General features: G+C 53.9%; 2 protein-coding genes across 12 annotated transcripts; one reads left to right on the forward strand and one right to left on the reverse strand.

The window, feature by feature from the left end:
• Positions 1-4,637: 4,637 nt before the first annotated feature.
• On the forward strand, positions 4,638-14,671 carry B4GALNT1 (beta-1,4-N-acetyl-galactosaminyltransferase 1). 10 transcript variants are annotated; one of them, XM_070046389.1, is made up of 13 exons: positions 4,638-4,656; positions 5,094-5,182; positions 5,402-6,305; positions 6,843-7,007; positions 7,144-7,250; positions 7,700-7,740; positions 7,888-8,068; positions 9,070-9,177; positions 9,318-9,508; positions 9,981-10,121; positions 10,372-10,612; positions 11,240-11,939; positions 12,901-14,670. In XM_070046389.1, the coding sequence occupies exons 3-12, from the start codon at positions 5,875-5,877 to the stop codon at positions 11,455-11,457; spliced, it is 1,824 nt and encodes a 607-aa protein (XP_069902490.1). In that variant the 5' UTR covers positions 4,638-4,656; positions 5,094-5,182; positions 5,402-5,874; the 3' UTR covers positions 11,458-11,939; positions 12,901-14,670. The 10 variants fall into 10 exon arrangements, with proteins under 10 accessions (XP_069902490.1, XP_069902491.1, XP_060161547.1 ...); XM_060305564.1 differs by lacking the exon at positions 4,638-4,656 and having other exon boundaries at positions 4,995-5,196; positions 5,402-5,495; positions 6,087-6,305; XM_060305565.1 differs by lacking the exon at positions 4,638-4,656 and having other exon boundaries at positions 4,995-5,182; positions 5,402-5,495; positions 6,087-6,305.
• SLC26A10P (Solute carrier family 26 member 10) lies at positions 11,115-19,210 on the reverse strand. 2 transcript variants are annotated; one of them, XM_030866489.2, is made up of 18 exons: positions 18,790-19,210; positions 18,210-18,320; positions 17,489-17,646; positions 17,133-17,297; positions 16,720-16,872; positions 15,907-15,989; positions 15,610-15,757; positions 15,386-15,499; positions 14,284-14,361; positions 14,099-14,194; positions 13,581-13,687; positions 13,400-13,469; positions 13,211-13,327; positions 13,037-13,070; positions 12,875-12,957; positions 12,723-12,777; positions 12,500-12,606; positions 11,115-12,187 (listed from the first exon to the last, which is right to left on the reverse strand). In XM_030866489.2, the coding sequence occupies exons 1-18, from the start codon at positions 19,130-19,132 to the stop codon at positions 12,149-12,151; spliced, it is 2,061 nt and encodes a 686-aa protein (XP_030722349.2). In that variant the 5' UTR covers positions 19,133-19,210; the 3' UTR covers positions 11,115-12,148. The 2 variants fall into 2 exon arrangements, with proteins under 2 accessions (XP_030722349.2, XP_060161541.1); XM_060305558.1 differs by lacking the exon at positions 11,115-12,187 and having other exon boundaries at positions 12,469-12,777; positions 12,875-12,903.
• Positions 19,211-20,190: the final 980 nt, after the last annotated feature.

A 20,190-nucleotide genomic window follows, 5' to 3' on the forward strand; every position in this document is an offset into this window, starting at 1 on the left:
GACCAGGAAAGAAGAACAACTCTTAATAACCAGAGACACTTCTCACCCCACGACTGCACAAATTGGAGTCTGCACAACAAACCTTACTAAAATAACCCTTACCTTCCTTTCCCCCATATTTTTACCATCTCACAATTTACCACTCCTAGAAGCCCAAACCCTTTTGCCTTTGCCTTATTACTTCTCCACAATTTACTGCTCTTTGTTAAAATGGTATATAAGCCTCAGGCTTAACTGCTTCTTTGGATCTCAGTTCTTTTCTATGAAGCCCTCCATATGCATACATAATAAGACTTTTCTCATGTTAATCTGTCTTTTGTCAGTTTAATTTGCAGTACTCCAGGTATAAAACCTAAGGGCATAGGGGAAAAAAGTTTTCTTCCCCTACAGGTTAAGTGACATTGTCTGGTGAGAGAATCCAGGGAGAAAGGTCTAAGGACTGAACGTGGGGCCCTCTAACAATGAGAGATCACACAAAGGAGGGGATTCAGTGAAGGAAATAGGATAGCAGCCAGTGAGGATCAAGGAGAGCATGATGTCTCAGAAGCCAAGAGAAAAGAGGATTTCAAGGAGGAACGGCCAGTGGTGTCAAATGTTGCTGAGTTGCTCAGTAAGATGAAGACAGGGAAGTCATCACTGGATTAGCAGAAAGGAGGCCATGGGGGATCTTATAACAGCAGACTCAGTGGAAATATGGGGTAGATTCTGGATTGATGTGGATCCAGGGGAGGAAGGGACATGTTGACTACTCTTTGGAGAAGTTTTCCCATAAAGAGGAGCAGAGAAATGGGGAGGTAGCTGGAAGGTGATGCAGGGGTCAAGGGAGGGGTCTATTAAGAAGGAAGAAAAGACAGCATGTTTGCATGCCAGTGGAGGACAGACTGACAATGTATGGGGCGGGGAATGGCAGAAACAGTCTTTGGGAAAGTTGGAGGGGATGAGACCCAGTGAAGCAGGCATTTGAAAGTCTCACATATTCTTAAACTGTGTATCCATGTACAATATACATACAGAAAAGTATACAGATTACAAGTATACAACTCTGTGTATTTTTACAAATTAAGCACACTTGTGTAATCAGCAGTCCAATGCAGAAACACAACTTTACTAGCACCCAGATTCTTTTTGACCCCTTCTAGTTACTACTCCACCCCTCAGAGATAATCATGATCCTGACTACAAACATCACAGATAAATTTTGCCTGTATTCTACTTTAATAAAAAGGATCACACAGAATGTAATCTTCTGTGTTTGGCTTTTTTCTTTCAGCATTATGAGTTATCGTGTATAGTTGCAGACCATTTCTTCTCAGTCTATACAGCTGACCCTTGAGCAACACACGTTTGAACTGTGCGGGTCCACTTATATGAGGATTTTTTTCCCCACTAAATACATAGTACAGTACTACACGATCCATGGCTGGTTGAATCCGTGAGTGCAGAACCCCAGATATGGAGAGCTGACTACGGATTTTCTTTTCTTTTTTTGGCTGCACTTCACGGCATGCAGGATCTTAGTTCTCTGACCAGTTCCCCAACCAGGGATCTGAACTGTGCTCCCTGCAGTGGAAATGTGGAGTCTTAACCACTGGACCACCAGGGAAGTCCCTATATAGATTTTCGACTTGAGGGTTGGTGCCCGTAATCCTCTCATTGTTCAAGGTCAATTGTATAATATTCAGTATTCGTTATCTATTGTTATGTAATACATTACTCCAAACTTGGGGGACTTAAAACAGCAAACATTTATCTATCAGAATGATAAGAGAGAATCATTCTATCACCAATAAAATTCTGCAGATACAGCTCTCTTAAAATCTTTATAGGTCTTCTGTGAATCTTTTTTTTTTTAATAAATTTATTTATTTTATTTATATTTATTTTTGGCTGCATTGGGTCTTTGCTGCTGCACGCGGGCTTCTCATTGCGGTGGCTTCTCTAGGTGCACGGGCTTCAATAGTTGTGGCGTGCTGGCTCAGTAGTTGTGGCGCACAGGCTCATTTGCTCCACGGCATGTGAGATCTTCCCGGACCAGGGCTCGAACCCGTGTTCTCTGCATTGGTAGGCGGATTCTTAACCACTGCGCCACCAGGGAAGCCCTCCTGTGAATCTTATTGAGATTAACTACACCAAATGAAAGCTGTATTCACAAATACTATAGATAAACCTTTCTCTTCCTTGAGCTTCTCCTTTGATCACTGAGAGTCCTATTGTTAAACTGAAATATTCTCTGAGGCACTGCCTTAACTCTTTCTTAACAAAGAATTTATGTTCACCTCCTTGGCTTCATTTTCAGACCATGTTTTCTTGAGCATTCCTTAGATATGATCTTTGCCTGCAAGCCATTTTTTAAATATTAGCTTCATTTGTCCTTGGAGAGGCTAGGAATTTTCAAACCCAACAATCCCCAGATCCTTTTTGTTAGCATTCCTTCCTTTAGCTTACCTCTTTTCATATTTTATTATAAGCAACAAAAAGAGGGACTTCCCTCGTGCTCCAGTGGGTAAGATTCCACACTCCCAATGCAGGGGGCCTGGGTTAGATCCCTGGTCGGGGAACTAGATCCGGCATGCATGTCGCAACTAAGAGGCCACATGCCGCAACTACAAGCCACATGCTGCAAATAAGACCCAGAGCATAAATAAACAGATAAATATTAAAAAAAAAAAAAAAGAACTTTCCTGGTGATGCAATGGTTAAGAAACCGCTTGATAATGCAGGGAGCATGGGTTCAAGCCCTGGTTCGGGAAGATTCCACTTGCCGCGGGGCAACTAAGCCCGTGCGCCACAACTACTGAGGCTGTATGCCATAACTACTAAAGCCCATGCGCCTAGAGCCTGTGCTCTGCAACAAGAGAAGCCACCACAATGAGAAGCCCGCACACCGCAACGAAGAGCAGCCCCCGCTTCACGCAACTAGAGAAAAGCCTGCGCGCAGCAACGAAGACCCAATGCAGCCAAAAATAAATAAATAAATTTATTTAAAAAAAAAAAAAAAGCAACAAGAAGAAACCAGATGGCACCTTCAACATTCTGCTTGGAAATCTCCTCAATGAGATCTGCAATTCATTAGTATAGTTTCTACTTTCCACCCCACTGCTGGTGACAATGTTGCTAAATGTATCTCAATAACAAGGACCCCCTTTCCTTCAATTTCCCTACTTTCCTCACTTCTCTTTATCAGCAGCCTCCTTAAAGGACATGAGGCTTTTACTAACATGCTCTTCAACATTCTTAGGTCTTTCACTAACACTCCTCAAATTCCTTCCTGCTGCTACCCAAGACCCAGTTCCAAAGTCTTTCCCACATTTTTAGGTTTTTATTATGGCAGCACTTCATTTCCAGATTTTGGACAAACCCAGAAGCTAAAACCCACACTCAGGAGCCAACTATATATGCTGTTCTGTACCTTGTTTATTTTGCTTAACAGCTTTGGATATCATCCAGTATCAATAGATATAGATTAACCCAGTGTTCCATTGTCTGACTGAACCATATCTTTAAAATTTTAACTTGCTAATATTTAAAATTTAAATGATTAATATTTTAAGTGTTAATAGATTGGCCAATTGCTCTAAGTTGTGTCAGTTTACACTCACAGCAATGTATGGTAGTGACTGTTTCTCCAAATACTTGACCACTCAATGTGCTAGCAAGCTCTTTGACCTTTACTAACTTGGTAATCAAAAACCATTTCATTGTTATTCTAATTTGCATTTTATTTATTATGAATAAGGTCAAGTATAATTTCATATATTTTAAAAGCCATTTTCACTTTTTCTGTCAACTGCCTAATCACAATTTTTGTTCATTTGGTGGTAATTGATAATTTTTTCTTTTCTTTTTTTTTTTGATGTGGACCATTTTTAAAGTCTTGATTGAATGTGTTACAATACTGCTTCTGTTTTATGTTTTGGTTTTTTGGCCCAAGGCATGTGGGATCTTAGCTCCCTGACCAGGGATTGAACCTGCACCCCTGCACTGGAAGGTGAAGTCTCAACCACTGGACAGCCAGGGAAGTCCCCATTTTTTCTTACTGATGTTTTAGAGCTCTTAAGAAAAGCAGACCTTCATCTGTCTTACATGTTGCAAATACTTTTTCACAGTTTGTCATTTCTCTCTCAAGTTTGTTTACAGAAATTTTTTCACTCGAGTTTTTTATATATCTTGATATTAAATATTTTTTATATATCTCTTCCCCACTCCAAGACCATAAAAAACAAAACAAACTCCATGAATTATTTTACTGCTCTTTGTGGTTTCACGTTTAATACTAAAATACTTGATAGATCTGGAATTTATTTTGGTGTAAGGAGGGTGAGAATCGCACTTTTCCCCCAGCTGATTAGTCATTTCTTTGTACACAATTCATCCAACAATCCATCCTTCCCTCTCCCCGTCCCCACATTTTCATTATTTTACATTTCTTATTATATCTTTTTTCCCTATTAAATCGTGACATCTTTTATTGGAACCGTGGAACCACGGAATTTAGGACAGCGTCAAGAATCCAGCTACAAAGAAGGGAGTCTACAGGTCTGCAGCTTGCACGCAGAACTACAACCAATCTAGCCACTGTTTGGGGTTTCTTTCCTCCCGCAAACCTGCAACAAGGAGCAGTCAGGAGAAGCAGGCCCTTGAATTGCCGAGTGTTTGGTACATCACTGAGTGTTCGTTAGATAACTGGGGTTGGGGGGCGGGGGAGGCGAGCATGGGAGGGAGGCTGTGAACCTATCTTTCTTAGCCAGGCATTTTTTTATTTTCCAGAGTCTTGTCTGTCTTCCTTTATCTCACCCTAAGTACCCAAATCTTCCTTGAAATGGGGTTACAGGGCGTCTCCGCCCCAACTCTTCCCGAAGCCCTTGTCGCCTGTCCTTGCCTACAGTCTAGACGAGAGGGCGGCTCCGAACGCATAGGGAATAGAGTGACTGGGATTGGGGGCAGGCGGGGGAGATGCCAGGGTTCGGAGGCGAAGGGCTGGAGGGGGAGGGGGGGTAGAGAGAAGGACCTGCGCTCGGCGCGGGCTTCGCGCCCCCACAATGTCCTCGGCGCCCACCAGAAGGCGCCCCAGCGCTCTCCTTCCCCGCGCGTAGCCGGATCCTCCGCCGAACCAGCCCGGGAGCTGAGCCGCGCGGAACCGCGAACTGAAGAGCCGGGCGGCGGCCCGACCTCTCCCGGCCCGGCAAGTGGAACAGGGTACCGGGGAGCCTCGGATTTGTTTCTGGGACTGGGGTGCGGCGGCTTCTGGACTCCGATCCCCACCTCCGCAGGAAACGCCCAGAACCACCCCAGCGCCTTGGTCTACAAAGCCCGGAGAGTCCGAAGGCGGGAGGGGTCGGGCGCGCTCGGGAGGCAGGAGGATCCCCCTCACTCTCAGCCTCACACCCGACTCCCCCATCAGGCCGCCTCCAGCCCCATGAGGACCCCCAGGCTGGGGCTGAGAGCCTGGCGCAGCCCGGACCGAAATCTTGCGGCGGCCTCAGAGCGTTAGACAGGTCAGTGCCCGGGCGGGATGAGGGGCCGAGCCGGAGGCGGGAAGAGGCGCGCACGCAGGTCCACCTTGTCCCCCCGCACAGCTTCCCGAGGCCACTCATGGGGTCACCTCCGCCGGGGCCACCCAGTAGCGCGGGCGTGATTCTGCATTTTTCATGACAGGCAAGGTGTGGCGCTGCCCTCTGCAGCCCAGCCGGGGCCAGGTGATGCTCGGACTGAGGGGTTGGGGGATGCGCGGGCCAGGGGAGGTGGCGGGCTCGGGAACACCCGCTATTCTGATAAAATGGTACTCTTCTACTTATGAGCCGCCGCATCGAAACCACTACCTCCAACGTTCTCTTGCTTCAAGATGCCCGGCCTCAGGCGTGAGAGGAAAGCAAGATGCGGGAGAGGGAGAGAAGAAAGGAGGCCGGGAGACCCGAGGCCCGGGAAGTGAGGGGAGGGGACAGGGGTACCGATTCGCTACGCAAATCCTGGCGCGCGAGATGTGGAAAGCCCCGGGTGGCCGGCAGGAGCCTCCGGAAGCGCGGGGGCCCCAACCCACGCCTTCGCTCCCCACCTTTCTCACTCTCCCATCCCTACCGCCCACCCAGGATGCGGCTGGGCCGCCGGGCCCTCTGTGTGCTGGTCCTGCTGCTCGCCTGCGCCTCGCTGGGGCTCCTGTACGTGAGCACCCGGGTCGCGCCGGGCCTCCAGGCACCTCTTGCGCTGTGGACGCCCCTGCAGGGCAACCCCAGGCCAGAATTGCCAGGTCTTGCCCCCGAGCCCCGGTACGCACACATCCCAGTCAGGATCAAGGAGCAAGTGGTGGGGTGAGTGCAAGGAGTCGTGGTACTGGCACGGCACTCGCTGGGGGGTGGCGTGGGAAGCTCTTGTTTCCTCCACTGCTGAGCTCTGATGCCTGGGCTCCCCACGACTGGTTGCAGAGGGGTGAAGTGGGAGGTGGAGGGGGCCACTGAGTCTTGTGCTGGCGGGGGGACAAATCTGTCCTCCAAGAACCTTGTCACGGTACGGGGAAGGGAGGGTGTGCCGTCAGGGGAGGGCCCTGACTTTCTGAGTCCTGGTGATTCCCTATGAAAGGAGAGTCCAGGTGGGGTCCTAATGGCGTGTAGGCAACTCTGAACACCTAGCAATTGGCCCTATTCTACACCTCTGTAAAATCCAGATTTAGGGGATGCGTCATTCCTTTGGTGGTTCCTCCTCCTGGGGACTATTTGAAGAGCAGTGTTTAAGGGAACAGATTTTGGATGGACAGGGTTGAAAGGCCAAGATGTAGGTCCTGTGTAAATGTTCTGTGGGATAAGTGAGCTGCATGGCTGGGCTCTGAGGACCCTTCCTCCCGGCTCCAGGCTGCTGTCCACAAACAACTGCAGTTGTGAGTCCAGTGGGGGGAGCCTTCACCTCCCCTTCCAGAGGCAGATCCAAGCCATTGACTTCACCAAGGCCTTTGACCCTGAGGAGCTGAGGGCTGCATCTGCCTTGAGGGAGCAGGAGTTCCAGGCCTTCCTTTCAAGGTACCGGTACCAGTGGGAAAGGAGGGCATGACTCTGTAGGGGGAGAGCAGGGGGAAGCCTGGAGGGTGGGTGTGGCAGGAGGGAGAGCCCGTCTCCCCCTGACTGCTCCTCTGTCCTCCCCCTCCTTCACTGCCAGGAGCCAGTCTGCTGCTGACCAGCTGCTCATAGCCCCTGCCAACTCCCCACTACAGTACCCCCTGCAGGGTGTGGAGGTCCAGCCCCTCAGGAGCATCTTGGTGCCAGGTGGGGAGAACGGTCCTAGGGGATGACCTAAGCCACGGTGGGGGGTGGCAGAGCCCAGGTTGGGTGAGGAAGAATGAGGGAAGATTGGAATGGGAGGTGGGAGACTTGAGGTCAAGGAGGGCTCATGAGGTGGGAGATGGGGACAGAAGGGACTCTAAAATTGTCAGGAATTGTAGAAGACAGTGACTGGAGAGGTTTGGGGAGAAGGGTCTATTCTTGCTGACTGGCCAAAATTAGGTGAACAGGTAGGGCAGGCCACAGAAGAGCTACTGCTTTGATGGGAAGGAGTAAAAAATAAGTTACTCTAGGCTATGCCCCGCAATGTGCCCTGCTGTGGCCTCAACAAGAGGGATGCATGAGAAATTCTGTGCTGGGTGTGGTGAAAGAGGGAAGAGAAAATGAGGAATTCCAGATTGTCTGTGATTTTGATCCCCTCTCCTTCCTCCCAGGACTGAGCCTGCAGGCCACTTCTGGTCAGGAGGTATACCAGGTGAGAAGAAACAGGAGGGCGAGGAGGCCAAGTGGGCATTAAGGATGCCGGGAGGGCAACAAAGCTGCCAAAGGAGGGATGGAGGAACCAGGGAGGCAAGAGGTGGGTCTGGGGCCTCACTCTGCACTCTCCAATCCCCTCTCCCAGGTGAACCTGACTGCCTCCTTGGGCACCTGGGACGTGGCAGGGGAAGTGACTGGAGTGACTCTCACTGGAGAGGGGCAGCCACATCTCACCCTCGCCAGCCCAGGGCTGGACCAACTCAATCGGCAGCTGCAACTGGTGACTTATAGCAGCCGAAGCTACCAGGCAAACACAGCAGACATAGGTGCGAGGCCCAGGTGGAGGTAGTAACAGGCTGGGTGAACACAGGGAGCCCAGAAAGGCAGGAGCGAGCAAGTGGCAGAGGGTGTGGGAGACACTCGGGCCATGGCCAGCGCTGCCCAGCCACACAATGGGCATTTCAGCTGGGCCAGCAGGGCCAGGGAGGGAGAGAAGGGGCCTTTGTTCATCTGGGGCTGGAGCAGGCCAGAGGGAAACCCGAGCCTTGGGTGTGTCCCCCCTTCAGGCCAACCATGGGGGCCCCAGGAAGTGACCTGCCCCAGGAGCCAGAAGACTCAAGCTCTATTCCCAGCCCACCACTTACTAGAGGGCAAAGGGCTTTATCTCCCAGAGCCCCCATTTCTCCTCTAGCAAAAGGGGCATAACACAGTCCTCCTGCTTCTCTCCAAGGCTTCTGTACCAAACCTGCTCCCACTTTGGAGCCTTTGCACTTGCTGTTCCCTCTGCCTAGAATGCTCTTCCCGCAGATTTTTGCATAGCTGGCTCCTTCGTATCATTTGGATCTCAGCTCAAATGGCTCCTCTTCACTATCACATTACTTGTCTTATTTTCTATTCAATACTTATCTGTATCTGAATTTTCTTACTTACTTAGCCTGGAACCAGACTGACTAGGTTCCTATCCCAGCTTTGTTGCTTAACAGTTGGGTAATTATGGACATGTTAACTTCTCTGTGCCTTCTTTTTCTGTAGTAGGAATCTACTTAATAGGGCTACTGTGAGGATTAAATGAGTCCATATATTTAAGGTAACTTTAAAAGTGCCTGGCACATAGTAAATGCTCAATAAAGGTTAGCTTTTTAATGAACTCTTTTATCATCTTTCTCCCACCCATTAAAATGTAAGTTCCATGGGGATAAGAACCTTGCATTCTTGTCTAACAGGACCTAGAAAAGTGCTACACAGAGTAGGCGCTTAAATATTGTTTTACTGAAAAGACAATGTTGTCCAAGCCCTAGGGGCCACATCTCATGTCCTTTCTTCCCAGTCCGGTTCTCCACCGAGGGACACAAAGTTGCCTTCACCATACGCATAAGACACCCACCCAGCCCTCAGCTGTACCCACCTGGGTCTCTACCCCTGGGAGGTGAGACTGGTATGTTCAGGGACATAGATCCAGCCCTGATGGGGAGCAAGTTGGGAGAGGGCGACAAGTTGGGAGACACCCCTGCGAGATGTCTTCCTGCTCTTCACTCCCTACTCTCCTCTGCACCTAACCCTGCCCCTCACTCCCAGCCCAGTACAACATCAGCGCTCTGGTCACCATTGCCACTAAGACCTTCCTTCGTTACAATCGGCTACGGGCACTCATCGCCAGCATCCGCCGCTTCTACCCGACAGTCACAGTGGTAATCGCCGACGACAGCGACAAGCCAGAGAGCATTAGAGGTCCCCACATCGAGCACTATCTCATGCCTTTTGGCAAGGTGAGCAGCCAGCAAGGCTGAACTGTGCGCCACAGGGCACCGGGAGGGGGCGCACCCTCAGTCTGCAGTCTCCACCATAGTGATTCCACGATTACCTGCCTCAGAATCACTGAGGCGCCTGTTAAGCATGAGGATTTCTGGAATGTAAACTCCACGGGAGCAGGAATCGTGTGTCTTACCAGCGCTGCGTTCTGAGAATGGTGCTTAGCACCTAGTGGGGGGCTCAGTAGATAGTTGATGAATGAATGAACGCATGAATGAAATGCATTCCAATACCTTCCCCCAGAACACTGACTCAGCGCCTCACACAAGTGGGAAATGCATTTTTTACCTAGCTCCCGGCCATTCGTAAGCACTCGAAAGTTTGGAGAGGGGCATAGGCTGTTGAGAGGGGTCAGGAGTGAGGAGAAAAGGTGGCAGAGGGCTACGTTCTATCTCGACAGCATCGCCAACCGTACTTACCCTTCCCCAGGGCTGGTTCGCAGGCCGGAACCTGGCCGTATCCCAAGTAACCACCAAGTACGTGCTGTGGGTGGACGACGACTTCGTCTTCACGGCGCGGACACGACTGGAGAGGCTTGTGGACGTGCTGGAGCGGACGCCGCTGGACCTGGTAGGGGAGGGGCCTTGAGATGTAGGGTGGGAGGAGAGCCTTCGGCAGTCTAAGGCCGCGGCCGGCCGGTAGACCCGATTGAGGGCAGCCAGCCCTGGGACGGGAGGGGACGACGAAGCGGAGCCTGGGGCACTATCTGGGTCCTGCAGGGGAGAAGCGGGGAAGGACAGGGCAGGAGAGCCGCCCTGGAGGGGGAGAGGATCCCCTTCCGGTCCGCGCCCCGCCTGCAGCCGTCCTCCCGCCCCGGCAGGTCGGGGGCGCGGTGCGCGAGATCTCCGGCTTCGCCACCACGTACCGGCAGCTGCTGAGCGTGGAGCCCGGCGCGCCAGGCCGCGGGAACTGCCTCCGGCAGAAGCGCGGCTTCCACCACGAGCTCGTCGGCTTCCCAGGGTGCGTGGTCACCGACGGCGTGGTCAACTTCTTCCTGGCGCGCACTGACAAGGTGCGCGAGGTCGGCTTTGACCCGCGCCTCAGCCGCGTGGCGCACCTGGGTGAGTGGCGCCCCCTCCTGGCCGGGCCCGGCAGGGATCCCGCGGGGCGCTGGGCTGGGCTCGGTGCAGTAAGGCGCCAAGGGCCCTGGGTACTACTCCCCGACCACCCCCGTGGAGCCCACGGCTGCTACCGGGGCCCCTAGAGCAGTTCTACGAAGATTTACCAAGACCTGTGCCCGGGCAAGAGAGAGAGCTTCCACCCTCTCAGCCCCGAGCATCATTTAAACCTCCACAGCCAGTACAACTGCTGGGTCCGTCTTGAGCTTCCCCACCACTGCCACCTGCACCTTTATCTCGCTCCCAGCCGTATCCCTTGGTTCAGACCACCTCGGAGCAGCCCATTCGGCATTTATTGAACCTCTGCGTGTGTGTGTTGGGGGCGGGGCAGGGAGGGGCGGGGGGTGGGGCGGAGGATCAGTTTTCAAAGCACAAGGTAAGGATATTGACTCCATTTTATACAAGAGTAAAACTAAGACTCAAAAGGGTTGATTTACATGCCCAAGGTCCTTAGAAATGGGGTCTTTGCATATGCACCCAGCATATCCCAAATCTCAGTTCTCCTTTAACGGTGGGGCCTCTGTATCCTCAAGACCCTTCATTGTGTCCTCGCCTTTCCTCCACCCCCAGAATTCTTCCTGGATGGACTTGGTTCTCTTCAGGTGGGCTCCTGCTCAGACGTTGTTGTGGATCACGCATCCAAGTTGAAGTTGCCTTGGACATCACGGGACGCCAGGGCAGAGACTTATGCTCGGTACCGTTACCCGGGATCCCTGGATGAAAGTCAGGTGGCCAAACACCGCCTGCTCTTCTTCAAACACCGGCTCCAGTGCATGACCTCAGAGTGACGGCCACTCGGGGCCTTCCAACCGTCAGGCTGGGCCTACCTCCTTGCACCTGCCAGGAATATCTAGCAAAGCCCACCAGCCAGTGACCACTCCACTGACTGTCTCCAATCTCCTTCAGAACTTGATCCCAAATAGGGGCTTGTCCTGGTGACATTCCTCCTTTCTGCGAGTGCCCAGGGGCATGATGGAGCCATAACTCAACCCACAGCCAGTGCCAAGTCCTCCTCCCACCCCCTTCCCATAGGGCAGGAAGTGGGGGGTTGCTTTCCAAGTGCCAAAGAGCCCATGGGGACTCTAAAATCCTAAAGCGGAAACACTCTCATCTCCTTGGGACCAAGGGGGTGGGGAAGCCCCCAGTATATATTCCCAGGGCTGGGGCCTCCCTCGCATCCCTGGATCCAGGACTCTGTGCAGCGACTGCAGCCCCACCCCATGGAGAGAACTGGTGACGGGAGCTGGTGTGGGGACCAGTGAACATACAGGTGAAAGCCATTTTCAGTTGTGTCTCTGCAATGCTGTGCGCATGGAGGAATGGGGCACCAAGGGTCTGTGTGCAGACACCCAGACTCACTTCATGAACCCCAGAGACTTTCAGCTTCATTTTATTAGTTATATTAAGTAAGGGGGCTCGGGGACCCTGGCCCTCCTCACACACATGCTTTTGGGACCCTCCACACTCCACATGACCGGGTCAGACCCACACTGTGCAAGTCTTTGGACCAGTGAGCTCCTGGAAAAGGGAAGGGACATGTCAGAAGTAGATTAGGTGCCCCCCTCCCTCACCCAAGATTTGGCAGACCTCTCAGGGGTACCCCGCCTGCTTTGGAACCTTAGTTCCTCAGTTCTTCACCCACAGCTGGGCCCAGTCTCCCTGGTTTAGTCTTATATAGACTAATCACTTCATCCCCACCCCTTTCCTTCATCTCCCTCCTCAGCCCCCTTCACAAATCCCTCTGCCTGGATCTTCAGTCACTGACTCACACCTCCTTTGCCATAGCCCAGCACCTCCTGGCTTCCACTCCCGTTGCTACTGCCCCCTCACCAGTCTCTCCAGGGCATATGCAGCTGCATCCTGGACACTCACAAACAGCTGTTCTGGGGTCACTCTATCCAGGAGTCCTGCCTGGGTCAGTGTCCCCAGCACTGAGGCTGTGTGGAGAAGGGGTCAGGCTCTCAGGTCCTACAACTACACCGTGTCCTCTTCCTTCCCCGCAAGCGTCCAGTCACTCCCCACTCTCCAGATCCCTCCATCCTCCACATCTCACCATTACACTGAGCCAGGAGAAGGTGGATCCCAGCATCTCGGCATCGGCTGGCCAGCTACGTGGGGCGGGGGGGAGGGCAGGGGGTTAAATCCTATATCAGAGAGTATTCGTGGGACAAGGGGACTTTCTCCTTAACCTACCCTCTCCCTCACCTGAACCACTTCTCTGGCCCCTGCAGCATCTGCAAAGGTGACACCACTGCAGTCTAGGACTACCACTCTGACAGGCTCAGCAACTAGGATGGCAGAAGGCAGGAGTACCCAGATGCCTCCATGGGTTGTGCCCAAATCTCCCTCATTGTCATCCCATCTCACCTGCATCAGGTGGGCCGTCTGTCTTTGGAGCCTCCTGTGAGTAGAAAAGGGTAGTCACCATCTCTGAGACACAAGCACGAACATGCACCCCTTGAGCACAATGACCCCCCCCAGAACACCCACCTGTCTCCCACCCCCAAAGAAGCCACATGCCCCTTTGACCAAGTCCCTCACCTTGCCTCCTTCTCCAAGCCCCAGGTGCCACTCCAGGATGCGGCGAAACTGCCCACGGGTCCCGAAGTAGAGCGGTGTTGGATAGCTCAGGATGCAGAGCCCTGGGACCTGGAGGAGCTAAGGGGTCAGAGGGTCAGTGAAACATCCGAGTCTAATCTTCCCTTCCTTCTTCGGCTGTAGCCCACCCACCTTGTGACTCTCTCTGAGTGGCCTGTAGAGCTCTGTCCCCTCAGCCAGTCCAAGTGCCAGGCACTGTACCCTGGGCGGGAAGCTGGGGTCAGATTCCCAGCCTGACCTGGCTGGAGAGTCACCCCAGGCACTCTTTTCTCTTCCCTCCGCTCATCTTGACTCCCCTCATCTCTACTCCCACCTCTGGGTGCGGCAGACCACAGTCATCATGGAGAAGACCACACCTACAGCCAGGCCCAGGTCCACACTCAGGGTCACGACAGCCACCCATGTGACCATCCACACAGCCTGCAGGACATGGATGGGAGCGAAATGACCAAAAGAAATGCCAGGCCATCCCTGCCAGGGAAAGTTGTCCAGGGGCAGTGACTGCCGGGGCAAGTGATGGGGAGGGATGGCCTGGGAGAAAGTAGAAACAATGACAGAAGGAAGGAACGGGATGGACCTAATAGGGGATACACACCAAGTGTAATGACCCCAGACCTTGAACCATCTGGGGAGTTACAAATATTCAGGTCTGAAGAGGTTCAAGCTCCACCCTTCACCTTGTCTCTGAGTAAAGGGATTAGGAGGTATACATGTTGGGGGGGGGTGGGTTGCAGAACTTAGGACTGGGACAATTAGCTTCGATCAAGGGCAGAGGCTGGGGACGCTGGTAAATGGGAGGGGGCATCCGAGGGTAATGCTGCCATTTCTCACAAAGTCCACGCGGCTGATGCGCCATAGTTGTGGAAGTTCTCGCATCTGGAAGAACATCTGGCGCATGCTGGAGATGTTGATGCAGGCCAAGACAGCCTTGGGGCAGAGGAGGTAAGCTGACCACCCCAGTGTGGAGGGATGTCGCCACCCATCCCAGCCACCCCTCCACCTCCTCTGCTGCTTACCTTGGGCAGATAGTAGAAGAAGGGCCCCAACCACAGCAGGACAGACAGGACAACCATACAGGAGAAGAGGCCTGCCACCTAGAGGGAAGGAGGGACGGAAGCAAAGAAGGGAGGGAACCTCACCCACCCCCGCGTGAGAGTTGGTCTCCCTGCCTACTCTGCCTCATCCTCCTTGGAAGTCTCCCTCCTCCCAAATCCCCTTCCACACTGATACTCCTCACTCCTCAACCCCCTGCTTGATATTCTGCCGCTCACACCTACCTTCCCCTCCCCCAATTAAATGCCTGTCATTTGCTGGTCTGCCCCAAGATGCAGTTCAACATCCCTATTTTTGTAGCTGACCTCCATCTTTTTTTAAAATTTTATTGGAGCATAGTTGATTTACAATGTTGTGTTAGTTTCTGCTGTACTGCAAAGTGAATCAGTCATACATATATATATATATATATATATATATATATATATATATATATATATATATATATATATATATATCTCCATTCTTTTTTGGATTCTTTTCCCATAGTCATTACAGAGTATTGAGTAGAGTGCCCTGTGCTATGCAGTAGGTCCTTATTAGCTATCTATTTTTATATATAGCAGTGTGTATATGTCAATCCCAATCTCCCAACTTATCCCTCCCCCACCAGCCTACCTTCATCTTAAAAGCCATTGTTGGATGACCCTAAAAGCAGGTTAATCACATGCTTAGGGCACCAACAAAGTACAAGAAACCAAAAACATTAGGGAGAGACTTTGATATGTGATATTTCTTTTTAAAAGAAAATGTCCTCACAAGGAAAAACACCAGAATTTTGTTTCTTAAATTTATTTTCCAGATAGTGTTGTTCTTATTTTGAACTGCACATAGGGCACCATAAACTTTTTCAGTGCTTAGAGTCTACAAAGGTCTTAATGTACCTTTCTTCTCTTCTATACCTCCTACCCAGGTAATCCCATCTCCTCACTCACCTTCCCTCACAGAATTCCATCCTTCTCTATAGAGCTGCCAACTGGGGATCTGCCAATCTTCCACTTGTTCCACCACCACCCAACCTGGATGCCCCTCCCCCCTTCTCCTCACCCAGGGACGTGCTCTTACCTGTGTGTTCCCACCAGCATCCACTAGTAGGCTGGTTGTGGCCAATGTGGCCGAGTTGGGAAAGCAAGAGAAGAGGGAGGAGATGAGGTTGGAGACACCATGTGCAAAGAGCTCCTGGAGGGATGCAGTGAGATGAAGAGGAGACAAAGGCATGGCTGGGAGGGGGGAATCCCATTAGGGGGCTGTCCCCTGAATGAGGTTGGGGTCCTCACTCAAAGTCACACCTGGTTGGAATCAATAGTGTAGCTGTACTTGTCTGCATAGATGGAGGCCAGGGAGGCAGACACTGCAAAGGTAACCAGTGCCATGGGCAACGAGTCGGCCAGAATCCTGGGCAGCTCAGCCAGGTTGGGGAGGAGAGGCCGGGGAAATCTAGAGAGAGAGGAATCCATGGTGAGAATGGGTTGGGTATAACAAGGATATGAGCAAGAGAGAGGAAATGGCATAGGGCAGGACAGGGGAAGGTGCTGGGTGGGAGAGTTGTGAGGAAAGAAAACTGGTGCCTTTCCATTCTCTCTTACCCTCCGGGCAGCAATCCAACTATCTGGATGTTGTATCTTGTGTCCAGGGAAGAGGTGAAGCAGAGCACGGAGGCCAGAAGCACCTGGGAAAGAGAGCAAATTAGAGCATGGGAGGAGACAGGCCCCTGGCAGATGCTGGAAGGAGCTCAATATGAGAGAGGATTGCAACGCAGGATTAGGTGGTTGCAGGAGCCCAGCAACTGGGGTAGCTGGGATGTTTTGGGGATGGATGCCTAACAACTGGTTTAGAGTGAAGGAGGTTGGGGATGGGAAAGAAGAATGATGTATGCCTGGAGCTATGGAGAGAGAGGGACAGGAAGAAGTAAGAGGGGGCTGCTATGAGGGATGGTGGATATCAAGAGGTGCAATCGAGCCATTCTAAGCAGGGAAGCTGGGTTATATCAAGGGATATATGGGGTATCCGTGGAGACGAGGAGAGCCTGTTTAGTTGGGGCGGGAGAGAGAAATGTAGGTGGACGCGGGGAGGAAGATAAACCGTGAATTACAGTGCGGGACCAGCGAGGGGAGAGACGGGAGCGAAGGTGCCGTGGCGAGCGACACCGCAAGGGGGCGCTGTAAGGAGGAAGAAGGCTTTCTAAGAGGCCTACAGCCGGCTTTTTGAGAGAAGGGGGGACGTTTGGGTGGGGGATTCCCGAGGGTCAAAGTGTTCTGGGAAGAGGCCTGGAAAAGTACACATGTAAGCAGGACCTCTCATCTGTGACCTCTCTGCACTCCATGAAGGGGCGGCAGCGGCCAGTTCCTACCGGACGGGCAGGGTCTGTGCGGTGCACGGGGCTGGGACCCCATCCTCACCATGACGATTTCCCCTGGGATCGGGGTGGGTAGCCTGTCTCGGAACCTCACGTTCAATTCCTTGACGGGCACGAGCAGCGCCAGGCTGAGCGCCGAGACGGTCAGTTCGGCGGGACTGCTCCGCGGCAGCGCCGTCAGCACGGCGGCCAGCGTCTACGGGCAGGGGCAGTGAGCAGAGGGCCTGGGGCCAGGGTCGACTGCCCCCAGCGCGGACCCGCCAGACTGAGGCGAGGCCTGTCCTGGCTCCCATCAGGGCTTCCACCTCCTCAGCGACCCTCATTCAGCCACGTGGTTCTGACCTTTTCTCCGCCCATGCCACACACTATCCCTCCACTCGCCCCCACTTCCTTTCTTTACGGGCTTCCCTCTTCCCAGGACCGCTAGAAGCCTCTCCGCTCTTCTCCCACCCTCACCTTGAAGAGAGCGAAGCAGCCGATCTGACGCGGGAGGGGCAACCCCAAAAGGCTAGGCAGTTGGGACACGAGCACGTGCAGGGCGGCCCCACTGGTCAGCGCCTTGACTACAGGCTCCGACAAAAAGGTGGCCAGGACGCCGAGCTGCAGCGCGAACATTCCCAGCTGCAGGGGAGAAGATGAGCCATCACCACTGGAGAAGGAGCAGACCAGCCCCGGCGCAGTGCACCAGCTTGTCCGCGCACCTCTCCCGCCTAGACCGGTGCTGGAGACTTGTCCCTCCCTCTCCCCTGGCCCAATTCTCCGGGCCCCCAGCGTGGATTCCCTCAGGGTCCTCCCCCAAGGTCCTCCCTCACCATCAGTGCCCCGCTCCCGAAGGCCATGGCCGCAGCCGCACCAACCCGCTGAGCATCCAGCTGTTCCCTCTCAATGCCGCTCAGGTTCCCCTCGAGGGGTTCAGGCACCAGCCGCTCCACGGCCGAGCCCGTCATAAGGCTGAGTACCGCGAAAGTTCCTAGGGCCGGGGGACAAACGCAGAGATCACCAGCTGTGCCACCTGGGGCGCGGCGACAGCCCAGGCTTCGCGCTCTCCGCCCAGGATGCTGCCGTCAGACGCCCTCTCCTAGAAGGCTTGCTGCTCAGGTGAAGACTCTGGGGCCAAGAGCTGGTGCAGCAGCCCGGAACCAGCGGTGAGGGAGGAAAGGAGGGAGCGCCCGCCGGGAAAAAACTGCTCCCAACTGCGTCACTGCCCCCTCCTGCAGACGCCCTGGGGACTGCCTGCTCCTTTGGGCGACAGAGTATCTCCTCTCCCCTCTTCCAAGTTGTAGAGACGTTCATTTTAACCAAATTTCATGGAGGGGAAAAGTCCGAGTAAACTCCCGCCTCTTTGCACCCACTCAGCACCCGCAGCGAGCACTGTCTAGGTCAGAGGTTCACGGCAGTGTAGCGGCAGAGGCGGAAGGGAAGGTGGGGGGCGTGAAGACGGGAATAAGGGCGAGGGAGCTTACAAGAACGGAAGCCTCAAACCCCTGTCCTTTCCACCCCACAGAGAAGGAGAGGAGTCACTGGGTCACTCACCGGTGGACAGGTGTCTCCCAGTACCCAACAAGGTGTAGATGAGGACGGGAAAGAAAGAAGTGTAGAGTCCGAACACTGGGGGCACAGAGGTCAGGAGGGCAAAAGCCATGCCTGGGGGAGTAGTGGAAGGAAAGGTCTCCGGTGTGTAGGTTAGGCGGCAGGGTGCCCAGCCTCCAGGACTGTCCTTCCCTTCCCGCACTCTTAGAGGCTGGCCCGGGGACTCTAAATCCCGCCACATGAGGGAACTGAGGGGTTAACGGGCCTCGATGGGAGGTCGTGGGGCGGACAAGGTCAGAGATCTGTGTCGGCCGCGTCCTGGGGGGCAGGCGTCCTGCCTCTCTCCAGTTCCCTGGGCCGGACCGTGTCCAAGACTTCGCGCATAATTGCACAGATGAGGGGAGCTGGGGGTGGGGATCTGATGGAGCTCCACTGTCCTTACCCAGAACTTGGCCTCAGGTCCCTGTCGCCGATCCCTCAAGCCACACTAACCCACCACTTCGCTCCCGGTTCCCAGGCCCCGTGCCAACCCGAAGCCCTCTAGAGCTTGGGCCCCTGACAGGCTGCTGCTGGCGCCGCTCACCCTGGGGCACGTGCACGATGCCCACGGTCACTCCGGCCACCGCATCCCCGAGCAGCCAGGCCCGCCAGCGGTAGTGGGGCAGCCAACGCAGCGGGGGCAGCCGCGCCCGCAGCAGGGGCCACGGCCCCGGTCCGGAACAGGCGCGGGCCCGCCGCTTCCAAAGCCGGCGCAGCCGCGACCAGCGGGGCTCCGCGAGTAGCTCGGGCTCCTGCTCTGCGTCCCCGAAGAGCTGCTGAAACCGGGCCTCGGTAAGAGGTTCCCTGAACTTGGCGCCCAGGGGGGACTTAAGGTCGGAGGCCTCTCCCGGACCTGGGCAGGTGCTGGCACCGGGTAGCCCACTCATTTTGCCCTCTGCCACCTCCAACTCCGCCCATTCTTAAATACCCCTCCGCCCGCGGGCCCCGAGTCCCGCCTCCGCGAAGCAGGGTCCAATCCCGTCCCGGAGGGCGCCCTCTCTTGGGGACCTTCTACAGTCAGGAGCCGGCTGCGCCTTGGGGAGGGGGTGTCTCTACGTCAGGCGTTTCCTCAGACATCCTTGGCCAGATCGCTCGCTCTGCAGCCTGCTATGGGGGGAGGGATGGCCGTGGAAAGGGTTAGGAGCCAGAGAGGCAGGGCGAAAGACAAACGCGCCCCATCACCCAACACCCACTATTTACCGCTCCTAGGTCTTTTGACTCCCGCCTTCTCGCTCCCGGTTCCTTTCCGCATCTGCACCTTGGGCGAAGACAGACGCTGACTCCTCTAGGGTTACTGGTCATTCCCAGGGCCGCTGCATTGCCCACAAGAAAGTTCAGCGGCGTTCCAACTTCCCTTCCCCGCCCCGCCCCAGACCCAAATCCTCATGGGGCGCAGCTTGTCCCCAGAAAGTGTAAGGGGCTCCATTGGCCTCAGCTGTTTCACAAACTATCTAGATGGGAAGCAGCTGCTATTGGATACGGATGGATAGAGAACCGCCCTGCCACACACACACCTCTGCTGGGAGTGGCTGGGCCTAAATTCCCAGTTCAGGGCCTCAGGGGGAACACTGAACAGACAGGGAACTTTGATTTTATTTCTCAGAAGCCAAAAACACTGAAGCACTGTTTATTACGTTCCAGTGCTATTCACAAAGTAGGCACTCAACAACACGTATGTGGTTAAATTAAGTACAAAAGGGTCACCCACCCACCTCATGTACCCCTGTGGTCCCTAAAGAGATTCAAAGGTTCTGAGCTCCAGAATTCTGTTATTTGCCCCATCCCCTCCTCCATTCACACGAATCCTTAGCAGCCCTCCCCAGTCCCTGACCCCAAAGCCCTGGGGGTGGGGTACAGTGAGGGTGGGTCTCCCCTCTTCAATTCCTCCTATTGTTCCCCAGAAGTCTTATCTGGGCTGTACGTCCTGTCCCCTCCACCTTAGAGG

Source organism: Globicephala melas, chromosome 10, assembly GCF_963455315.2.
Source record: "Globicephala melas chromosome 10, mGloMel1.2, whole genome shotgun sequence".
In the NCBI taxonomy this organism is placed as follows: Eukaryota; Metazoa; Chordata; class Mammalia; order Artiodactyla; family Delphinidae; genus Globicephala; species Globicephala melas.